At 45.8% G+C, this 24,595-nt stretch overlaps 1 protein-coding gene across 13 annotated transcripts in view; it reads right to left on the minus strand.

The window, feature by feature from the left end:
* The window catches only part of ADGRL3 (adhesion G protein-coupled receptor L3), a 275,585-nt gene that overhangs the window by 12,384 nt on the left and 238,606 nt on the right, over positions 1-24,595 (minus strand). For 7 of the 13 annotated variants that reach the window (XM_059818013.1, XM_059818018.1, XM_059818014.1 and 4 more), the window contains 3 exons: positions 17,260-17,428; positions 14,308-14,433; positions 11,252-11,348 (listed from right to left, as the gene is read on the minus strand). In XM_059818013.1, the coding sequence (XP_059673996.1) occupies positions 11,252-11,348; positions 14,308-14,433; positions 17,260-17,428 (392 nt within the window). Of the gene's footprint in view, positions 1-11,251; positions 11,349-14,307; positions 14,434-17,259; positions 17,429-20,750; positions 20,778-24,595 lie in introns of all 13 variants that reach the window. The other 6 variants (XM_059818011.1, XM_059818012.1, XM_059818017.1 and 3 more) reach the window with 1 other exon arrangement.

Genomic DNA, 24,595 nt, shown 5'->3' on the forward strand with positions numbered 1-24,595 from the left:
TCAAGTCGCTCAACTTCTCAGACTTCATATACTTTACTTCAGACCACCCTGCAGAGACAAGAGCCAGAGCCAGAGAGAACATGGACCATTCCCTGAAGGCGCTGTGGTGCTTGAGCTATCAGGGAGCAGGGTTTAGCCCGGACACCAACGATACGGTTAGAGATGAATCCTCTCCATAGCGTCCATTAAAAAAAAACCCACAACACATGCTGCCTTACCCTAACCATAGCAAATAACTCATCTCCTTAACTTAAGTGTTACTAAAATAGCTTCTCTGCACTGATTTCAGTTTGTAAATTCTGGCTGGTTCTGTACGTCACTTAGTATTAACTTACTTATTCCACTTCCGTCGCGGGAAAAGAAAATACATTCAAAACAGGTTTGGAGGAGTCAAAGCTCTAGTCTCCTTTATGACTTTCCTCACCAGCAGTCAGTAGTGTCCTTTTCTGTGTTACAGGCAGAGTTTTCAAGTATTTAAAGAAACCTGGCCTTCCATGTGTTCACTTGCAATTTATTCTAACGATGAATGCAATTATCAAAAGTGAAATCACACATATTTGCTGGAGGACAACAGGTATTTTCAGCATTTTTCCTGGTTCCCTCCAACAAATGATCTGACGTTTAGATTTATCGAGCTGTGTTCTTATAATAGCCAACAGGATTCAGTTAATAAACTTCAATAAACTTCCCTATTAAATTTCTCTCAAATAGGTTTGTTGTCACTTGCAGCATCTAATCTGTTCATTGAGAAGCTATTAATACTGACTGCAGCGAAATGGAGTTTCAGCAAATGAGGTTGTTAAGCTCTGGGCCATCTTCTGCCAAATGAAACATCCCATGCTTTTATGCAGAGACAGGGGAGGGAAAATATTTCTTTGCCCCTCTTTTCCTTCCTTTCTTCTGCAATGATTTCATATGACAAACCTCCGCTGGATTATAATCTGCAGAGCATGTTCGAAACACACAGCTAGTCTACATCGATCTATAAATATCTCCCCAGTCGCCGATTCCTTCTCAACTGCCTGGAGCAGAAACGTTGTCCCAGGATGGGACATTTCTGTTTACCACCCCTTCCAAGGGTTTATACCTCATTGTACCTCGACTATACAAACATGCATTATCCCGAATTATTCCTGTTTATGCTTATTTCTCACTAGACATGGGCTCTTACCCAAGACGTGCAGAGAGCCCTGCCTATGGTGGAAATTGGACCATGCTTATAGGAAGCTATATAAGCAGCCATGCTTTCTTCCTTCCTCCTTTACAGTCATCATATTAAGACTGCTCTGCAGCAATACTCTGCTGGATCCAATACTCCCCAAAGCCTGCTCTGATTTCAGAAATTGCCTTGCCCCTTACTTTTCCTCTTTAAATCTGATCCACCTAATGACTGAACTTCCAATTATATGGCTGTCAATCCTAAAATCAAAGCCAGTTCATAATATCTCCCAAAGGAAGAATGTCACGTCACTCACTGAAACCACTGCAAAAAATCTCAGCTAACTCAGTCCCAGGCAGCAGAGAAGCAAAATAAACCAGAAGACAATCGACGGTGGGATTCATTTTGCACATAGGCAGAAATAGGAGTTAAATTCCCTAAGTTTGTTCCTCGATGCAGAAAATCATAATTTGCCTGGCATAAAATGGGCGGCTGATTGGGGGGGGGAAAAAAAAAAAAAGAGGAAAAAAGAAAAAAACAGCAGAGGCAATTTGCTAGTCCGAAAGGATGCTGAGTTTCCCTTACAAACAGAAAATACTCCTCTGCTGTCATCTACCTGGAATTTCTCTCTACTTCATATGTGATTATCAGGATGGGTCATTCTGAGGCCAGATCCTGACATTTAGCCAAACCAACAGTCGCTTAACAGGGTTGCAGAGATTTATGGCTTGCAAACAGCAATCCCTCCCGGCTGATTCGGTGCAACTGCATGCGGACTGCTCCCTCCAAACAGACCCTCCACCTGGGCGATAGGCCCCAGGCAGGGGTATCCGTGGGGCCAGGGGAGGCTGTGTGTAGTCTGTAAGGGTTACAAGAGGGAACAGAAGAAGCAGAAGGGCACGGGGGATGAAACCAAAGTGCTTCATCAGGAAAATGCCAGTGGTGGTGAGATGAGGAGGTAAAGGAACAGGCTCCTACACCGAGTAAAATGGAAATTTCAAAGACCTAATATAAATTGACCATGCTGCTCCTTTTGCAAGCTCTTCCTGGTGTTAGCACTGCTATGAGCATCCATGGTGCAAGCGCTCCTGAACACCGATCTCCCCAGCGAAGAGCAGAAGCTGCAGAGCTCAAAAAACTGGCTGGATGAGATGCTAGAAAACACCCCACAGGCTCACTCTGGATTAGTAGAGGGATGCCACCAGGGACTCTGACCCTGCTTCTTGCCTCTTGATTTCCACCAAACAGCCAGGGGACACTTACGCACCTCCAAAAACCATTACCCCTTTCTCAAGCGGCAGCCTGGACCAAAAAGGAATAGAAACTGAACTTCTAATCGTACTCCAGAGGCAGGAAGAGAGTGGCATTGCTGTTGCCATTTGTGGCTAAACCAGAGGCCTCCAAGCTCCAGGACTGATGAATCCCTTGAAACAAAGACTAAATTTCCCAGGGCTGAGGGCTTTGTTAGCTAGTGGGAAGGGAGATGCTCGAGGGCAAGGAGTGCTGCATCCCTCAGGTTCATGCAGCACCTTGCCCCTGCTGACTCAGCAATGGTGAGCAAGGACAGTGTTACACACCGACACCTCTCAGCACTCTGCAAAAAGGATAGGATCTGGGGAAAAGCGCCATGTCTTAGATTTAAAGCAATGATGAGGAAGAAATGAGATTTGCACATCGGCAGATGACAGTCTCTGAATGGTCACAGAGGCTGCTGCCCTTGCCAGGGCCAACCCAGGCTCAACTTTGAGAAGTCTGCTGCATTTACCTCCAGAAAACCCTGAGCATCACTGAAAACGGAGCACACAAAGCATTTAAAGCATCTCCAGGGGATGCTCAGATTTAAACAGACGCACCTCTTGCTCCACACCGTATCCCCAGTCACGCGGTGATGGTACTCACAAGAACAAAGTGTCTACAGGAGACAGACACTTTTCTTTTGTCCAATTATTTTTGAACTGTTTGGTGCTCAGAAAAAAAAAGAATGCAAAGTACTTGTATACCCAGGAATACTTTGGCGAGTTCCCTCAAGGCATCTGCAGATGCATTCACGAACAAGGAAAGCATCTTGGACATCCTGGGAGTTTGCTGCGCTGAACCTGCCTAGCCCAGTGCCACAACAGGAACAAGAATAAAAGAAAAAAAAAAAAGTGACCTGGCAAACTTGAAAACGTGTTTGAAAATTGCAGTGGTCATCACTAACTCTGCCTGCCAACTTGCGTGTTCGTACAGCCGCAACCTGCTAATTTAAAATGAAAAAAAAGCCCTACACCGTAAAACCATCGCTCCGAAAGACGTGACATGAGAACTGACTGACTTCACAGGAGAAACTGGGGCAGTGTTTGCTACCAACTGTAAAAAAAAAACAAATGGAAAGAAAACAGAGGAAGTATTTATTCTCTAATACCTTCAAGCCACAAGAAAAGCCATAGGTGTTACTCGGAGCAGGTAAGAAGCGTTTAGACAGACTGTGATAGATCAGTTGATGGCGCCCTCTGAATATACTATCAAGATGAGAAGAGGCGTTTCCATCTCCCCCAGAGCTTGGCTGCTTGCTATTTGTTTTATATGCAACATAAATTCAGCAGAAATCTGACTGTCACGCCGGTCACATCAATCCATCAAGAAGCGAACGAGCATCTTGAGAAAGACTGACGCGTGACAACAGTAGCACTTCCACGGTCCAAATTTCCAGCCATTCTCCACTTTATCTAGGCATGGGCAGCAAAGGGTCAGCGTGGCAAATGGGCTACGATGAGCAGCAACCGCTTTTTGAAGTGTCCTGGGGACGGGGTTTGAGATCCCTGGGGGAATCTTGACTTGATTTTCCTGTTTCCATTTTGTTCTTTCCTTTACTTTCTTTTTTTCTCCTCCTCTGTTTATCTCTCCTTTTAATCACACCGAGCTCTACCCTGGTTTCACTGCTGTATTGCCAAGTTATGTCCAGACCGTGACACCCACCACCCCGGCAGACAGCTAAACCGAAGCATCGTCATCTCGCAACACTGAGACACACCCGGCAGCCCCCGTCTCTGAGCAGAAAGGGAAGTTTTGGGGAGGGCGACCCAAACCTGACTCCTTGCAGTTCCCCAGCCCTAACCTGCAGCTCCCATCTTCTGGAGTGACAGTCTCCTACCAAAGGAAGAATTTCACCTTCTACTGTGTTTTCTAAATAACTGCTTCCTAAAAATAAAGGATAATATGGCCACCTGAAGATAATTTAAAACTTCACCCACCCTCTCTGTGACACACACAGTCGTCCCTGCTGAGTTAACAGCGCAGATACGATTTCAGCCTGGAAATCACAGCTTAATTATATTTTTGGGTGGGTGGGAGGAATTTGATGGGAGATTTCATTTAGGAAACAATCAGGTCTCGGTTGGGTTAGAAATCAGGATATTAATGTTCTTCATTTTAATTTTCCTCTCTGACTCAGATTCCCACTGTTTGAATTTGAGCTCAATTTGTTCTGTTCATTATGAAGAAATCCACATGAATTTGACATTAAACTGATTATCTCTGAAAACAGTAGCAATAATTTCCCTTTTTCCTGTGTACGTTTCAGATTAAGTCTTCGTGGTTGATATAAAAACGCAGGGGAGAAATAATAAAGCACAGGGAAATCAAGTATTTATTCTGGAGCACTACTTAGAAGCTGAGACACGCAACGTCACTTACGCTTTTGGGAAGAAAAAGCAAGGGGCAGGGACAAGCAATACCCTCATTTCCATTTCCCATGTCAGCCCATTTGCATGGGAACAAACAGGGAGTGAATATGGCTTTCCTAGCCAGCAATAATATCTGGTGTGCCATTACGGGGGATCTCAGGGCTTGGTGACGACCGTTTGACGGGGTTTGCCGGCAAGGGCCTGCTCGCTCATGAACGGACCCTTAGGGGCACATGGATGAATTCGTATTTAAGACTCACCATCCTGCAGTAAGAGCTGCCAGAGGTCCTCTGGGCTCCAATCCTGCACCAGCTGTTGGGGTGCTGATGGCCTCGATAGGCCTTAGAGGCCCCAATCAGACCCACTGGGGACCCACACCCCCTGCTCAGCCCTGGGCACCCAGTCCTTGCCTTGCGTCTGTCTCCTGACTGGACCTTGGACCGGTTTCCAGCCCTGTCTCTATCAACATCTCCTGCGGCTCTGTGCTGGACCCTGGACCTGGTTCATCCCCTCACCTTGTCCAGGGCTGTGGACGGACGCTGCTACCAGCACCCAGCTCTGCCCACTGGCTTAAGGCCTTGCGGGACCATGTCCTGTCAGTGAGGGCATGGCTTGTGCTTGATCTGCTCGAGGGTAGGAAGGCTCTGCAGAGGGATCTGGACAGGCTGGATCGATGGGCCAAGGCCAACTGTATGAGGTTCAACAAGGCGAAGTGTCAGGTCCTGCACTTGGGTCACAACAACCCCGTGCAACGCTACAGGCTTGGGGACGAGTGGCTGGAAAGCTGCCCCGCGGAAAAGGACCTGGGGGTGTTGGTCGACAGCCGGCTGAGTATGAGCACAGCAGCATGCCCAGGTGGCCAAGAAGGCCAACGGCATCCTGGCCTGTATCAGAAATGGTGTGGCCAGCAGGAGTAGGGAGGTGATCGTGCCCCTGTACTCGGCGCTGTGTTCAGTTTTGGGCCCCTCACTACAAGAAGGACATTGAGGTGCTGGAGTGTGTCCAGATAAGGACGACGAAGCTGGTGAGGGGTCTGGAACACAAGTCCTATGAGGAGCAGCTGAGGGAACTGGGGTTGTTTGGTCTGGAGAAGAGGAGGCTGAGGGGAGACCTTCTCGCTCTCTACAAGTACCTGAAAGGGGGTCGTGGTGAGGTGGGTGTTGGTCTCTTCTCCCAAGTGACTAGTGATAAGATGAGAGGAAATGTCCTCAAGTTGCACCAGGGGAGGTTTAGGCTGGATATTAGGTAAAATGTCTTTCCTGAGAGAGCGGTGAAGCATTGGAACAGGCTGCCCAGGGAGGTGGTGGAGTCACCATCCCTGGAGGTGTTCAAGGAACGTGGGGATGTGGCACTGCGGGACATGGTTTAATGGGCATGGTGGTGGTGGGTTGATGGTTGGGCTTGATGATCTTGCAGGTCTTTTCCAACCTTTATGATTGTGATTCTGTGACTCCCCTTCTGCTCCCGGCTCCTCTCCCTCATGAAACAGCTCTGCTCTTACAGCTCCCTTATGTTTCTTGTCCTTCAGACAAGTGGAGCAGCAGTGCAGACCACCAAGAAATCTCTCCAGGAGACCTCTGTGGATGAGAGTGGTGGGGACAGCGTGCAGTGCTTTGGGGGTGAGGGGACATGCAGCATATATGCATATAGCCAAAATTCCAGAGGTGCACATACTTCTGTTTGTACAGCAAGACTGTTACTGGAATAAACTATTAAACTTGCTGGCTAGTTTGTAAGCCAAGATGCAGAGCATTACAGCACTTGACCCAACACAACAGACTTCTGGAGTAGTTTCTATTTTCAAAGAAATCTGTTGGCTTTCCTCCTAGCCCATTTATTTCCCCAAAGAGGGAAAAACCATTAAGATACAGTAAGCATTTGCCACGAATGAAGATACAGCTCCCCTTATCTGCTAACTTGAATGGATATACATAGCTCCATCAGTGCATTTTCCTATAACAAAGCACTGCCTCATACCAGTGACAAACTCATCTTTGACTCTGATGCTCTCGAGCCTCACCAAAACAAGGAACACTCCTTTCTTTAACAGGTAACTTCCATTTTTCCTCTGGAAAAAAAAAAAAAAAATCACCCCCCACAACTTGAAAACCTGAAGGGTAACAAAGTACTACATGATGATTTTTTTCTCTCCCAGTTGTCTCATATCCAAAGAAAGACAGTAATTAGTGCATTACGTCTCACCTAAGACACGGATAAAAATAGGCTGGAGTCGCATTGCTGTTTCGTGCTACGACTGCTTATTTGCAAGGCTGTCTGAGCTATCCAAGTGCTTTTTGACAGGGACGCTCCGAAGGTGCAAACAGACCTGTCCCTCGTGCTCCTGAGGTGGCCACTTGGACGTACCCAAAGCTCGGTCCCATGCCACGCCATCAGAGCCCGGCAGTGCTCACACTTACGGCGGTCCCCTGCCATCTGCCCCTCTTGCCGTCAGCACCATGCTGAGACACATCTCGATTTCCCTTGCTGGCTCCATCCGTGGGTAGAGCACAGGTCCATGATTAGATTACCGAAGCACAAGTACAGCAGAATTGGAATAACAGTAATGCTCTTAATTGCTTCTAATCTCCAGCTTTTCTTAAAAACTGTCCTTAGCACAAATACCAAAAAATCTGCTGTTAGAACCAAGCAGACATCTGCTCTGCTTTCTCCTCATGAACCTAACACAAAGGAAAATTGTCTGTTGCTTTCTCTTCATACCTTCTACTTTTCAGCCTTCAAAGTAGGAAGTTTTTGCAAACGGTCCATCCTACATGCCTCCCTTTTGGTCCAGTTTTTCAGCATTGCATCCAAGTGCCTGTACCAAGACCACTTACACCAAACACCCCACAGGCAACGGAAGACTTCTTTTTTCTACTCGTGAGGCAATCAGCTTGGCTCAGCTTTTACACCCCTGCAAGTTTTCAGCATTGGGAAAAGAAATATAGAGCACAGGGCGGATGTGAAATAGTTCGCAGAAATATCGAGCCAGACCCATGGTGGAAAAAATTGGGCAAGGTTGCGGAGTGGGAGTGCAAGGAGCAGGAAATCCCCTGGATTCTGAAACGGAGCCCATGACAGTGGGATGGACTGGCATGCTCTTACATCGACGGTGGAAGAGGAAATCCATGGCTGGTTTCCGTTCCCCTCCTCCTGATTTCAGTGGTATAACAACCCCAAATCCACACCATTAATAGGCCATAATGAGCAGCAAAGGGAAATGAAGCCTGGCACATTTTGGACCGATCCGTAATTGGACGTTACCTTCAGGAAATATCTGAAATGGTCGTGTATGTCTTAGGAGTCAAGAGTAAGTATAGTTTTCATTACAGAACACATTATGCCAGGCACATTTGGGGTTATGCCTGAAATTCCTGGTACGATAAATAAGAATGAGAAAAATAACATTATGGCCAATTACTTTGTGGGGGTAGTAGATAAAAAAAGGATCTGGAGCTGAAAAAAGCCATAAGCAGTGTGGTATCTGCTAAATCCGAAAAAGACATAGTTACATGTCTAAAGGAGGGATGCACTAACACAAACACCATATTCCAGACTGATGCCCAGGAGCTTCCTGGAAGAAGAAGAGGGGATGGGATGGTATAGAGAGATGCTGGTCATCATACAGGAATACAGAGAGCTAGAGCAGTCTTGCCTGGGACGTTATCAAGCGGCAGGCAACTGCGAGCACTGTGAATGTGATCAGGGAAAAAAAGGCTTAAATGAGAAAGTACCCCAGTTGGAGGATGTCTCACTGCTTTCTGCTCCCATGACAGAAACATGAAAACTCAGAGCTGGCCCAGGACATGGAGAAGTGGAGTCGGGCCAGAGCCTGGAGGATGGGGTGATTCTGGGGAAAAAGAATAATTTTCTCACTGTTTTAGAAAGGGGGATGCTGTCTGAAGGCTCACGGAAAAATACCAGCACGCAAAGAATGTTAATTTGGGATAATAAAGATACTTTCATGCTAAAGGTGTCTAGGCTGGGAGGGCTGGAGAGGGACTTCTGAACAGGTACGTGAGCCTGTTGTATCAACCACAGGCAGGGAAAGCTACTAACCATACAATTCAAGGCTCACACTTGACTCCTCTGAGCTTTTATTGCACACTTGTAAATAAAACATTAATGAAACAACTCCTTTAAAGCTTGATATATATTAAAATATTAAGAGGAAGACAAGAACTGCGAAAACCGCATTGCTTCACCGGTCTGTTCGGGCTGCAGCTCTCTCTGCAGAGATTGAAGAAACAACTTATGCTCTATGCAAAGCCCTAAGACCCCAAACGTTTCTTTGCAGCTGGAATACACAGGATAAAGTGTGAAATATCTGGGGCCCCATGCAGTTGGGTTTACTATTGATGTCAGGTGTATTTTCCACACCACCTGCTTGCTGCTTTGGAGATGCTAATTCCCAAACAAATGTTTTAAGCTCCATTTTGCAGATACTTCTGTCTACCAGAAAAGAAAAAAAAAAAAACAACAACAAATATTGTACCTGTCTGTGTGAAAAAGAGGGAGGATGCCTCTGTATAATAGTACAACTTATTCGAGTCACTTAAGTGTCCCACCTAAAAGGCTTGCCTTCCAAGACAGTTAGCAGGCTGCTTCTGTAGTCAGCGGAGAGATTCAGGCCCTTGGGGTGATTCATCTCATCCGATGTTACAGAAGGAAAATAGCTGGATGAAATCCGCTTTGAAGATACCTCCCCCAGCAGTTCATTTCCCAACTGACCTTTAAATAACAGGCACATCTAGTAACAGGCTCTCGCCACACTGGGATGAAGACTGCCCACTTGAAACCTCTTCACAGCTTTCCCAATTTATGGTGATACTGCCTTCTTTGCACGGAAAAAAAGCCTAAACTGAAAAAGGAGAGATGCCTTTCTTCTGCCGATGAGCCCAGAAGATCCTGTTTGCTAAAGCATTTCCCTTTGTAGCCTTGGCTGTACCAGAGAGCAAGTCAACTTCTGCGCTAACTAAAGGAGGGAACATTTAGTGCATAACACATTTTCGTTTGCGATGGATGGCCGAGGGAAACAGCGGTTCTTGCTGCAACCTTTGTGCGACAACCGATCCCCCTCTAAATCAGCCTCGGAGAAGCCTGGCTGTAGCTCTCCGGTCTTTGATGCAAAGACAGAGAGAGATGCGAGGGCCACGCATGTGGGTAAATCAGGCATTTGCAGTAACGGCATCTTATAGCCATCTTTAGCAATGAATCTTCAGGGCAAAGTGAAAATATCCTGGCACAAAACCCATCAGAGTGGGTTGAGGGAGAAAAGTACATCTCCGTGTTAACTATACTGCCTTCCCCTTTGCACTGATTTGGGCGATATACACGATGTTCAGAGAACCAAGTCGTACACCCCTCGTTCCCCAGCACTCAGTAGTCAATATCACTAGCGGCACAGTCAAAAGCCTTCAAGCCCATCCTCAGGCAAGACTCACCCTAAAATCAGTGGGAATTCTGGGTGAATAAAGACTGAATAAGAACCAAAGTCCCAACTCAAGTCTCAGTTGAGCTTTGCAGTCCAGCCACCGGGACCAGAAATACTTTTGATTTTCAGCATCATGAGAGAACAGCTGGGTCCAGTAATCCCAATTCTACCCCCTCTTAATCCTAGCATCAACTGGGCAGATACACAAAACAGAATTGGGCATCTGGTTGCCCAAGGCTAAGCCATAAAGCAATTGTACTGGAGGAGAAAGAAACCAATCTCTGAGGCTCTTTTCCTGGTATTCCCTTACTGTCATTTTCCTGCAACTCCCTGAAAAAGAGTTTTTAAAGAAAGCTGTCCAGATTTCCTCCTGTGCCAGGCACCACATTTTGTTTGGCACAGAGGTTTTTGATAGCCTTTCCTCCGCAGATGTCTATAAAGTTCACATTAGTCAGTTCTTCAAACTAGGCATATCGACATCAACGCAGACAATTTTGTTCCAAGCACAGTTTTTTCTTATGTCTATGCTCTGCTGTTCATTTTTGCTTCTGGAAAGATGACAGTATTGGTACATACCCAGGACAATCAGGACTCCTGTGATGCTTAACACAGGCTGTACAGTGCCGTGGCGGCCCATTTTCACCGTCAGCAATGAGGCCTGACACCTCAGCTGCTTCTGGCACTAGCAGTTTGCTGAGGGAAAGGGGAGATTTCTTTTCAACTTCCATTTCATTTCTCTTTTTTGCTTTTCCTAACTCCCTTCCAGAAATGACAGTTCTTGAAAAATGCACGTGTAAAAATAAAGAAAGAAAAGGAAAAAAAGGCAACAACCGCCACAAAACCTCCTCCCAGTCATCACTGTAACATTTCTTATGGGGGAGAACAGGGTCCAGTGCCATTCGAGGTCAGGAGGAGGGGGCAGGGGGGGGAAAGGGGCAACACAACTCCTTAAAGCCATCACGAGAGTTAGAGATATGAAAAATAGTTTATAATTACCTCTGTTGAGTGAAGCTGAACTGTTTATATCTCCAGTAATAAAGGAAGACTCGGACTGCTTTCGAACTGTGTCATTCCACATCCTACGAATCCGGCTCTGAAGAGGGATTGAACCACAGCAGGTAATGAATTTTTAGCAGCTGCAGATAGGTTTCTTTCTGCCTCACTAAAGATGGCTATTGGCATGTCTAGCTCAGGATGGGACTTGTTCCTAGCCAGCTGTAAGCAAGCGGTTGCTGTTTTGCTATAATCTGCCTTGTGCATGCCAGACCCTGCCTAACTTCGTAACACAAACGCCTATCTCAAAGAAGTAGTGCATAATTGGATTGGATTGCTTAAATCTTCATTTAAAAAAGCAATAGAAATCGTATACAAGAGAAACCCAGACCCATGTGAGCTACAGATTTACCAATATAGCACCAAATAACGGAAAAAATAACTTACACGCAGAAGCACGCGTGCTTTCTGTACTATCTCAGATAGTGTGTGTCTTATTTTTTGTGAAGTGTAACGGAAGACTTGATCTGTGTCTTGGGATCCCTGAATGAACAGAAGTTTTCTACAACTACTACCCATCTTGGGGAATATTGGGGGGGGGGGTGGGGGCGTGGGAATCTCCACAAATGAGTGACTTCTGTTCCCCTACTGAAAAATCTGTGACGGTTTTGCCATCTGTGGTATAGCTTCTGCTGCTGGGGAAACAGTGTCCCGAGTAAGTTGGGCTTCTGTTTTGTTTCTCAAATATGCTGTGGAGTATCTCCCTCTGTGGCTTTTACACCACTGTCTTGCTCCTCCTCAACTAGACCTTGCAAAATACCAAGGAATCAGCCAATGTGCATCTTGCGAGCAGTTCAACCACAGTCCCCGTGTGAAGATGACTGGGGAACCCAGGCGTCCAGAGGAAACTCTCCCTCACCCCTCAGAGTATGATGGACATGCCAGGAGGATGGGGCCAGTCTTTTTTCAGTGGTGCCCAGTGACAGGATGAGAGGTAACGGGCACAAACTTGGTCATAGGAAGTTCCACCTAAATATGAGGAGGAACTTCTTTCCTTTGAGGGTGGCAGAGCACTGGAACAGGCTGCCCAGAGAGGTTGTGGAGTCTCCTTCTCTGGAGATTTTCAAAACTCGCCTGGACACATTCCTGTGTGATCTGCTCTGGGTGACCCTGCTCTGGCAGGGGGGTTGGACTAGATGATCTCCAGAGGCCCCTTCCTACCCCTGTCATTCTGTGATTCTGTGTTCCGTGGCTGCGTGAAAGTGGCGCTAGGTGGCCTGGGGGATCGGGAAGGTTGGTTCCCACTGTGACAGACTATGTTTTTCCTAATTGCTAAAAATCCAGTGCTTCCCGTAGTGGGATCTTAGCTATGCGAGGTCTTCCAGGGCTTACTCATGTGGTCACAGCTGAGAAGTGCCTTCTAGTCTACTCATTAACTATGTAGTAACGGCATCTTCTAATCATGCATTAGCCCTCTATAAATGGAAGCATAATGTGACATGAGGCCCATGCACTTTTACAGCAATTATTTTTCACCTGGACATTTAATCTATTGTATTTCTCTGACATGATCCATTGTGGATTAATTATTCTGTTTCCTAAGTGCTTTTCAGAGAAAAAACGGATTTTAGGAGTTTTCCTCCTCATGGACTTCTCTATTCAAAAATTAGGAGTCAGCTGCTTTCAACAGCTCAGACTGATCTCCATCCACTCTCCATCACCCGTGTGAGGCTCCTCCTGCCTACGATAGCTCTCAGGTACTTCCATCCTTCCAAGGACAAGGTTCTACAGGCAAAATAAACTTCCTTGGTACCTCAAAACTCGCCTGCCATGAGGGGACTGCTGCCAGGGGACTCAGTTCACCCTCAAAAGGGCTTGTTTCCTTGCGCTGAGAATGCCAAGAGGGAGGGCCCATTACAGGCAAATCTTCTCGGAGAGGAGGGCACCTAACCAGGAGCTAAGTTACGTAAATGCGAAGGCTTTCAAATCAGCTACCTAAATGTTGCTGGATATAGTGAGTTTCGGACGTTATCGACTACTGTGGGATTTGACGGCCTGCTGGAGAGAGGCTCCGTACTCTATTGCTGTTATTTGCCCTGCATAACATCCAGACCTACATAAATGCCAAAGTGGAGCTCTTGGATGACATCTTGGAAACCGCTGAAAATAAATAATAATTTGCTCCAAGACATAAATCGCAAATTAGGTTTTCCTGGGAGGTTATAAACTGTTACTCGCTGCATGTCTTTCATAATTTAATAGTGGAACTGTCATGTATAATTACTTCCATTAGTAATACTGAATAAATTTGTGTTTGGTTTCTATTGATTAAGAAGTAAGCTTCTTCATTTTATATGAACTGTTCATCCATAAATCTGCGTCTGTACGTACAAGTTAGCTTCAAAATTGCTAAGTGCACAAACTACCCAAAACCTGAATTTTCAGCATAACAAATCCAGTAACTTAATAAGATAATCTGATCCCAACGGGTTTTCCTAAGAGGACTATAAACCAAGGCAAATTGAGTGAGGCAAGGAATTGATCAAACCACCAAATGCCAGAAAGCAAGCCCTTTCACTGTGAAGGCTATTGCAAGACTCTTGTAGTCTTATTTTTTAGCAAGAAAAATACTTGGTTGTTATAGCATCATTCCTGCACATGGCAACAGTGGTGAAAACCACCTTCAGCTCATGATTAAAGGATGTACTGGGATGTAGCACAGCTGACAAAATGCTCCCAGCTCCTGATTCCCAGGGAGAGCAGGCAGGACAGCTCAGGTAATGACCACCCACCTGCCTCTGGAAGGCAAATTTGGACTTTTTATTCTCATCACGCATCTTTAGAAGGTTCTTGGAGAGGCACTAATTGCCATCACATCCCAAGGGAAGCCACCGTGTTGAATTCAGGTCCGTGAGGGAGGGAAATCTCTGCGGGTGCACTGGGGAGAGCCCTAAGGCAGCTCCTTTGGGGCCGAGAGGAGCTTCCCTCCCAGCATAGCCGTGAAGGGTATCGGCGCGGTGGTGCAAAGCACTGGGGTGTGGACAAGAAGCGCAGGTTACCTGTGAGCCTGTGGAGTATCTTCCAGGTGTCCGTGACCCCGAAGTTTTTCCTGAGCCGATAGAGCTCTCTGTACTTTTCCCACTACAGCAATGCGTGCGCAGGCATTTTCCATACTCTTTACGTACCTAGCCAAGGAAAGAGCAACGGCGGTTAGCAGGCAGCTCCTCCTCCAACCCACCACCTTCTGATTTTCAACACGGCCCCTGATTTTTCCTCAGTGGTTCATTAAAACGATAGCTGTTGCAGTACGCGGGGAAGAAGCCTGCAACACCTTGCAGCTGAATGCTCTGTGTATGTGAGCTCACCATTTATGACGGCGTAAGGGACTGCTTTTATGCAGCAAAGTTGCTCATTGCCACCAGTCGGTTGTAGCTTCCTCTGAGGCACATCAAAGGATCACGAGAGGAACTATAGATACACTATTTATGACTGAAAATTAATATCCTTATAGATTTGATATAAACTAGCATATTGGCTCATCAAGGTACTACAAGTTATTGCTTCTGGCAGAGGACTAAGAAGAAAAATTCCAGAAGAAACATGTAAGAGCTATTGATTTTTAATTTTTTTTTTAATTATTGCTTTCCGTCAAATTGAAACTTGAGGAAACTGTAAAGCCAGCAGCCCTAGAGCTTATATTCCCAATGCACAGGGGGGCTGGAGCCTGCTTTCTCATAGCACCTTGCAAGCCGGTCATGTTTTAAATGGGCATTGCAGTCAAACCGGGTTAACTCCTCGCCTAGAGTAAAGCTGTGCCACCTCCTTTGCTTCCGGTGAACTACGCTGACTTGTGCCAGGGCAGGATCTAAGCTTTGCCTGAGCTTCAGGTATGATTGTTTTATGGTAAGCGATACCCAGAAACCAGATGGGACAAGACTGAAAAGGAGCAGACTGCACTGAAAAGCCAAAAGCAGGTCATGTTGCCCATTGACCAAAAAAAGCCCAAAAAAACCCCATGCACGTCCAAAACACCAGTTGACGTTCCTTGGAGCACATGGTTAGTAGTGAAATTTTGCCAGACTATCTATGAGCATTTCAAAAGTCTGTGAAACAACTGTTTAAATAGCAAATTACAGCTTTTTCATTAGGCTCTTCCTTAAGCGCTTGAGACAAACACAATACTACGAGTGCCCAATATGCTCAAGTGCCTAATCAATCCTTTGCTGAGAGAAAATAATTCAATTGCTTTAATTAGCCACCCACTGCTTGCCTCTCTGCAGCTTTTTGCTGATTTTCTAGTCCATGATACATAGGAAAGGAAAGGGTTGGGTTTTTTTTCTCCTCTCAAATAATTCCTCCCTCAGCTCTTGGGTCAGAGAGATGCATCCACCCACAGCCAGGTACCGGCTGCATTCTCCTTCCCTCTATGCAGCCGTAAATCAGGAGCCATCCCACAGTCATCAGTGATGGTTTAAGGGTGCAGACTGGCTTGAGACAGGAAAGAGAATGGTTCTTCCATACTGAGGGAGCAACCCGATAGCCAAGGAGGCTGCGGTGCCGTGCTGGGATGCCGGGTTAGGGACTGACCCTTTGTGAGGTGCATTGGAGGCGAGAGGAAGGACCAGTGAGAAGGGTGCAGAAACTCAAACTCCTCGTCAAAAAGGGACCTGTAGGTTTAATTAACAATAGTGATGCTTCCTACATTCTTATTATCATCTTGCCTGAAAACCTTCTTGCTGAAAGTTTTGGGAGGATCAGCAGGCAGCTACATCTAGATAAAGCTTTTAAGCTTTTCAAGATGCACAAATTTGAGATGAAATGACAAGGACCCCCAAAAGTCTTCCTTTGGTTTCAGGAATGCCATTTTTGCACAGCTCTGCAGATCCTTCCAGAGGCATCGCTCGCAGAGCTCACTCGCTACGATGAATTTTGCGTATGTTTTCATAGGTCAGATCTCCCTTCCCTGTATAGGAAACTGTGGGTAACATGGGAGCAAGCCTGGGGCTCTCGGATGGAGAACAGACCTCAACGTAGCCTTGACTTTACCCAGTAAGCCATTCCACCAAAAGCCACTGGTTACACTGAGAAACTGGGACCCAGATGTATCCATGTATAAAGTCTTCCCTATGTTTATAGTGGATAAAGAAACTGCCCTTTGAAACCAAGATGTACATAAAGAATTATCAGCAGACATGCACAGAACTGGAGAGCTCTGTACTACTGAATTTCAGTGGAGAATAAAATGGTTCTTAAAAATATTTATTACTAGTTGTCAGAGGCTGTAATTTTGATCTACATATACACACAGATATTTTTATTTTGATTTTTTTTCCCCCCCAGAGTTCACCTAAGTTACTCCCCTGTTATCTTGCAAATGTTAATTGGGGCATACTTCAAATTCCACCAAGAAGCACTTACTGTGCTTGCTTTGAGGAAGATTTCCAAAAGCCCACGTTAGGACCAACCAATACAAAGGGTAATGAACTGTTTCGGAGCGCAGGTCCTTCAGTTCTTAAAAAAGCGGGGGAAGCAGCCCCTGTTACATACCTTCAACCCATATATGCTGCTATAGAAAGGGGTGATTTCCTGCAGGGACTGCAAATGAGGATGGAAAGCTCCATTTTGCTGCAAGCACTCAGCCACGCGAAGACCCTCCGGATGCTCGTGGAGTGGCTCTCATCTCACACGGGCATACGGGCATACGGGAAAGGAGAATCTGGCTGAGAGCAGGCAAAGCCCTTTTACAGGGTCGCTACGGTAAAGCCCTGCACACCGTCAGCTGCCTCCGACCCGCTCGTCGCCCGCTGAAATGCCACTGCCACATATCTTTGTTATCACCTAATTCCCTTGCATCTTGCTGGTTTCCAGTCTAAATACCACCCTTATTAGGTGCACGGAGATAAATCTGAGTGGGACGAATTCAGGGCACGCAGATGATATTACGCTGCGGTTGTTAGGCAACAAAACACCCCGTTACCACTTCTTTTGCCGCTGGGAACCGTCTGTCTTACCTTTTTCTGGAGGACACAATGGAAAATGAATATAAACATTCCCTGCAGAGAATTGAATATGGTGAAGAGATACGCCATGATGACTGTGCTTTCATTAATATACATGAGTCCGAACGCCCAGGTCAGTCCTAATAGGCAGAGTAGAGCTATTGCACCTATAACCCAGGACCTGTTAGGAGAAACAAACAAAAAAGAAAGGCATTGGGGTTTCATCTACAAAAGAAGGTGTGCGTCTACAAGCAGGAGGTCTTTGCTTGTGGTTTTAGCAAAAAAACCCCAGCGTATCAAAATGAGTCGTAGGGAGTTTTGTCTTCAAGCTGGATGCAGTTTACAAATCTTCAAGCTTGAGGAAATACAGGGAAATGGAAATGTTATGAGCATAGAAATTCATCATAACCAAAGCATATTTGTAACCACAACGTTTCTTTTTTTTTTTTTAATGTAAAAGCAGTGTGCATGTAAATGACATGTAGATGCTATTTCTGCAAATGGCAAGAAAAGAAAATAAACCGACCAAAACAACAACTCTAAATGTCGCTTTTTTTTAGCGTCCACTGGTTTCACTGGGGCAGGAGTGCCAGCTGGATCAGCTGCTTTACGCTTAACACCAAGACACCTGTATTGCTGCATTTTAGCTAGTCTCCCATATGCCTGTAAGCCAGATAAACAGCTACAGGCAGGTGGGCAAGCCCTCACCGCTTGCCAGATCGGCTCCTCCGCACAAGGAACCTCTCTGCCACACTGCTTTACGCTTCTTCCACCCCGCGATGAGGGGAAATATATATATACACATATAGGCGCTCACCCACCACATTCGCTAGAACCATAGCTGCTGCCACACTTCTGCTCGGAGCAAAGGAGGGGCAATCCTTCTTCACATCATCTGCAAAACTAAGGTGATTGCTTGCTCCGCCACGGGAGGTAAGCAGGAGTAGGGGTGCAGCCATTGCTTGGCCCCAAACGGTGTTCAAGCAAATAGGGGCAACCTGCAGTTTCTGCTCGCTTTCTCCCAGCTACTTGCTGCTTGGACAGATGGAGCTGGGGACATGGGACGGCTGCTGCACGTTATTTTTGTCAATGCAGGTTCAGGAAAGCTGGAAGCTCTGCTGGGATGGCAGGAGAAGTATACCCTGTTACCCTGCTAAATAACATTTAGTCACCTGCTAAATTAACTTCTCAGAGACTGATCTTCCAACACCAGGACGTGAGATGAAGTGGGACAAGCAGGATAGGAATTGGCTCCTTCTTCTAGGCATCTCCCTAGTTTCCACGTGCTAAATTACCTACAACTTTAACAGAATTGCTGCTGCACAGGGGAGGGAGTCAACTTCTAGCTGGGAAGCAGAGCGCGAAGTGCCTAGCAAGCAGCACTGTGAGCATCCCTTTGCCCTTTCCCTCAAGGCCTTCATTTTCTTCTCTCTTCCCCTGGTATCATAACATCACAAAAATGAATGCAACGATACCCGGTCTTTGCACCCCTTCCTCACCGTTTAACCCTTCGGTTCCCCAAAGCAGACAAGCCTGCAGCCAGCCAGCACCTCTGCCTCCTTTTCCGCCCCGAAGCAGCACCCTGGGGTGCTGCAGAAGGGCTCGCGGGGACCAGGATCTGCCTACGTTTCAAGCCGCTTCAGCCTTGTAGGGACTTAGCCAGGGTTTGGGCGTATTTGGGCTTCCATCTGCTAAGCAGGGCATAGGGCAAGGGGGAGAAAGATGAAGCAGCAGCAGCTTAGGGGAAAAATAAGTCCTGCAGAGGCCAGGCGGGCAACCTCCCCTACAGAGACTCCACGGCAGATGCAGCCTTGAAGCCTTTTCCTTTTAGCAGGGCTTGTCACAAACAGAAGCGCGCCTATGTTGTATTCATGTCTTCTGTTGTTTTTTTCTTGAGGTATTAGAACGAAAATACAGCATTAAGTCTTCCACTGAAGTTTATAAAATATGTATTATTTAACCACACGACCAGAAGAGCTCCCTAAGGTAACCGCTTATTAAGGCAGTTCTTTAAAAATCACTATTATGTATCTAGCAGACCAGAACAGTTCCTTTGAAGCATTTCCAGTCAATCCCGCTAATAAATATTTAGCACGATGCAAATTGAAAATGCACTCTCAAAATCCTACAGAAAGGTAGCCACTAGATAAAGTTTACAGCTTCAGCCGCCTGGTATATTTTTCTCCCCAAGATTCCACCATCAGTGAGAGCACATTATCATCTTAATTGCATGCCAATTTAAAAAAAACAAATAACTTTTTCTTCCTTAAAAAAAAAGAACAACAAATGAAGTGGAAAACACTTTTTTCCCTCCCCCTTCTCTTCTCCTCCACAATTAAAAGCTTCCTGCATGTACAGAGCCTTTTAAAAACGATTCTCAGGATATCAGAAAACTATTCTGCTCTGAAGCACAGCCAATTCTTGAACCCAGTTAAAGAGCCTTTGGCTGCAGAGGTGTGCAGGAGCAAAACAGTTGTTTAGTGGAAGTACGCGACCTTCAGTGATGGAAAGGAATCTGCGGGTTAGAAGACCCTCAACAGTGCAAACGGCACATGTTACAGTGTTGGGCCTCAGAAAACAAGACCTGGAGATAAAGAGGGCATGGAGATTCCTTTGAATAGCTCAATCCCCTATCCGCAGGAAAAAAAAAAAAGAACCAAGCGATGAAAGAGAACATGGGAATGATGCTGCAAGAACGAACACAAAGGACTCTTCACCAGAAGAACAAACTGAAAGTCTACTGCAAAGTTGATACGCTTCTATTTTGTGCTACTGCGCGTTACTTTTTGGTTGCAGGAGGAAAAGCACAGATGCCCTAAGGCACGTAATTCCTAGGCATTTTCGGCTTTCTTCGCAGCTTTTTTTGGTGCGGCTTGTGGTTTTTGTTTTGCTTTTTGTACAGACTTGCTGTTGCTTTTTCAGAATTTTTCTTTTCCGTAGTGCCATTTTATAGCAATAAAGAAACAAAACCATCCACGTTTTGGTATAATTGAAAATCCACGATTTACAATTAGGGACAATTAGGTACTTCAATGAGTAAGGAGACAGTCTCCAATGCACCGAACACAGATTTGCTTGCACTGCTCCCATTAACTAGAATGGGAATCATGGGGATTACCACCCACGTACCTTTCTGAAAATTTACTTCTCTATTTATATTACCACAAAGCACCCTCAGTGACAGAGCATGGTGGACCAGAGGGTTGTTATTGGTGTAACAAGTCTGTACTACACAGGATTAACTTGGGAACGTTCACCTTGAATTCAAGCAATGTCCAATCAACGAATATAAAGCCAATACGGTGACAATTGGTTGGCAATACAAACGCAGCACATTTACTCTGCACGTTAGCTGTATGCCTGACCGTTTTCCTGCACAGTTTGCTCTTCTGCCTCAAATGCGAATGACAGAAGCTTTAATGATTTGTCAATATTGATCTGACAGCTGGTTCATGAGACCACACTGATAAATGAAATTTATCAGCCATTCAGGTCATTCTTACTTGATGAAGGGTCTGTTATCCTCATAGCTAAAGAATGCGTAGACATAAAGACAAGAACACCAACATTAGAAATATAACGACGTAGAGAATATAGCTTACTGCTAGTCCCCATCCCTTCTCCCACCAGCCATCACCAAAATCAAAGGCGGACCGACATCAGGTGCACCTGGTATGCACCAGCCAGCCTGGCTCGCTGCCCCAGGGAATGGAAACACGACCGAAGACGCTGGCTTCACGCGCAGAAGCGAGCATCGTTAGCTGTGAGCCGCAGCTACCCCTCCTGGCTCCGATCACGCAACTGTCAATTGACTTTGAAATCTCTTTTAAAAATCAGGGGTATCTCTAGAGAAGATGAGTTTTGAAACTCCAGCGTAGCCACCACAGAAGGCTTTCATGTGTTCAGGTGGCAAAACATCACCATGCCTTCAGCACTCTCTGTCTGCGGTACTGTAGTGTATTACAGGATCCTCGTTATTGCTGTTTACTTTTTCATAAGTGTAACTCCCAAGTTGCCAACTTATGAGACAGACTGCAGCGTTCTTTTCTTTTTGAGATAACGGCATTAGGATCTTCTAAAGCCCTGGGTGACAGAAAACATTGACTTATTTACTCCCATTTCATGGGGAAGGACAAAGACGGAGACTAGTTCAATACGTTCATCTCATTACCCCTGCCAACGTAGCCGGGGCCAGTCCATCCTGCTGAGACCTCCTTCGGTCAATACTGGCAACCTGTCAAGCTATACCCTCTGCTAAACAAACCGCTCTGCTTGGAGGGGACCCGCTTCAGCCCGAGTTAGAAAGAAGCTGTATTAAAGCTGAATGATTTTCAGCAGTAACTTCTGACTGAGAGGGACACTAACTATGTCCAAGATGAGGCTTTGTGTTTTCTTCTCACAATGGCTAAAGTCACGTAGGAACAACTTCTGCACCATTCACATGCACTTGAAGCCACAGAAGGACCACCTGAGTATCAACGGGAGCAGGATTCAGTCCCCGTGGGAGGAAGGTGGTTTTGCACAGTATATTGTGCAAAACGTTCCCATTTTTCTCCCCACCTTGGCCTTGGCTGAGACAGAAGAGGCAGTGATGCTGCCAGTCCCAGCTTTGCCTGGCGTGGTCACCTGGGGTCTTTGGAAAACGGAGGGAATGGTCATGTTCGGGCTGGATCTGGCCACGCTCATAACACTTGCCCCAACCCCACTCTGAGCAGCGAGATACAAGTAGAGGGCACACCATGGGGGACAAGGTAGCTCTCCCCATGTCACTGACAGGTAAGCAGTGCTCAGCTCGAGCACCTACAGCATTCCCTGGGCTGTAGCCCTCCCTGCCTCCATCCCCCCCCAGCCATTTCCAGGTCCCTGCAGCTCCGCTCCAGCACCCAACCACCCCCCTTCAGCTTCCCTGGCTGCCATCCCTGCCTTAGATCTTGCGCCGCATCTGCCAGCCACACGAGGACATCTCTGCTACCCTCGGGCACGCAAAGGCGGTATCTAACAACGCACGGGGAAAGCGCAAAGTGTATCAGAGGAGGTGGCTTGATGCAGGGAACTGAGTTCCTGCTTCCAAGACACAGCAAGGAAAGCTCAGCTTGTTCGGCTTAGCAAAACATAGGTTGAGGCAGTGTGACCTCCGCATCTGCAACACATCTGGGGAGGTACCAGGAACACAGAAAAGCCATTGGTATTAAAAGGCTCCCCCCTTAGCTGCACCAACGGGGATCTCCAGCCCAACCCAGCTGTGTAACACAACGTTGGTCAAATCCCTCTGCTTCTCTTTGCCCTCTCATCCACTCAGCCTGCAAGATCATCGGGGCAGGTTCCTGTTGTGCTCGTGGTATGTCTAGCATGGCAGGACCTGCGGCTTGCTGCGATGCAATTAAATTAAACGAAGACGTGAGACAGTCTGGAGCTCCCAGCCCAGCAACGTGGGCAGGAGCAGGGCATGAATTTCTATTACTGTGTTCACAAGCACTCAGGTTTTATGGTAAAGATTTTACTGTTGAAATGTCGCTGGTGATAGCTTATAAAAAGAGAGAATTAGGGAAATTTTTTACTCTGTTGCTGCTATCCAGACCCTCGCGAAGTTTCTCAGTGATCTTTAATAGCCTTCCTTCAAGGCAGCTGAAGGCTCCGTTTCATCTTTGTGCAGACAAAATGCGAAATCGGTAAACTCGGGTTGCCTTTTCGCTTGAGGCTAACACTTCAAAGGAGCTCAGGAGAAAGCCGATAAAAAGACCTGAGCAGTTTGTACCCCATTTCCAACATGGATGTAACTAGGACCCACTGCCCAAAGCAAGCGGGTACCTAACGAAGTGAGATTTTCAAAGATGCCTAACTCCCAAACACTTCAAATCTCTACACATAGGGTCCGTAGGTCTTAGTCTCTTCTATCCCTCATGAAGTACAGATCATTCCTTTTCATTTTACCAACTCAAGTGTTGTAAGAAGCTTAAGTCTTGTGTTAGCAACAATTCGTGTCTGACAAAAATTACTCCAGAATGGCTTTTTTTTCCCCTGGTAAAGTCTGTGAAACCTATCAGTGCTGCAGTAATACTGTGTCATTATCTGCAGTACATAAAAACCATCACTTAGACAAGAGAAAAGCCTTGGAAGAGCCTTAGCTCACAGGAAAATGGAGCTGCTAACTGGAAAACTGAGATTACATTCACAAGCGGTACGAGCAAATAATAGCGGAAGCAGAAATCGTTGGAAAACCTAGCCTAGCACAGCTTGAGATGCTAGATCTAAAGTGCTTTCTCCAGATTTGGATAAATTCTTCCAGTTCTGGCAGTAAGGGATACAGCCCATTGAATTTAAACTACATGAGTCCGATCCCACCGTAGTTAACGGGAGATGGGTACCCTCAAAGAGCAATTTATCCCCTATGAGAACAGGTATTTAAGGTAGGTGAGGCTTCGCCATTCCCTGAAGAAATACCTTTCTCTACTGACTGCAGAGGAAACCTGAGTGACGGCTTAGGTGGGGGCTTCACTTTCAAATACCTGAAGTTAAAAAGCCGATCTTTACTGGTTACATTATCCCTTTAACCTGCGAAATCTTACCTCACCTCCCTTGTGTTTCTTTGCAGCCCAGATGATGGATAGTGGATGGTCTACCAATCCATATAAATACCTAATTCATTTTATAATCTTAAAAAAGCCCTGACTTTACCTTGGGGCAAATACTTCTTAAGGTTAATTACACATCATGTAAAACTCTTTCAAAATCTTATTTAAGTTAGATGTCTTTCGATTTCCCAGAGTACTTTCTCCTTCAATGATGAGAAAGGATTGTTCATATTACCTTCTATATTCCTGTGATATTTCTGGACCAATACTTTTTTAAAAAGTTGCTAAAATTAGCTGCTTATATCCTCATTTAGATGCTTACAGAATTTCAAATCCAATGCATCCTAAGCTCGGAAACCCCTTTTGTGCTGCCTATCCTTTTAAAACCCCAACATGTACCTTTTTGACACAGGGCAACCGAATTGCCAGAATATACACTGACAGCCCAATACAGAGGCAGAGACAAACTGAAACGTATATTATATGGTGCAAACCACTTCCATGTATGTAGATTAGCGATATCGTGGATTGCTAAAAGCCTTCATTTTTTTTGCAGCAAGAATTTACCTTCACACACAGATTGGTCCTAAAATGCTTCTGAACAGGGAAAGCCTGTTATCAAAAAGCAGCTATTCAGCACTCATTTGAAAATAATAGTATCTGGTCTTCTTACATTTTGAAAAGAGCTTACTTACTTTTTTTTTTTATGTATTTAACAAAATGTAGTTTTTGAGCCACATTTAGAATAAAACCAGGCCTTTAATAAAACCCTACAT

The sequence above is a fragment of the Gavia stellata genome, chromosome 5 (genome assembly GCF_030936135.1).
Source record: "Gavia stellata isolate bGavSte3 chromosome 5, bGavSte3.hap2, whole genome shotgun sequence".
NCBI classification, from domain to species: Eukaryota; Metazoa; Chordata; class Aves; order Gaviiformes; family Gaviidae; genus Gavia; species Gavia stellata.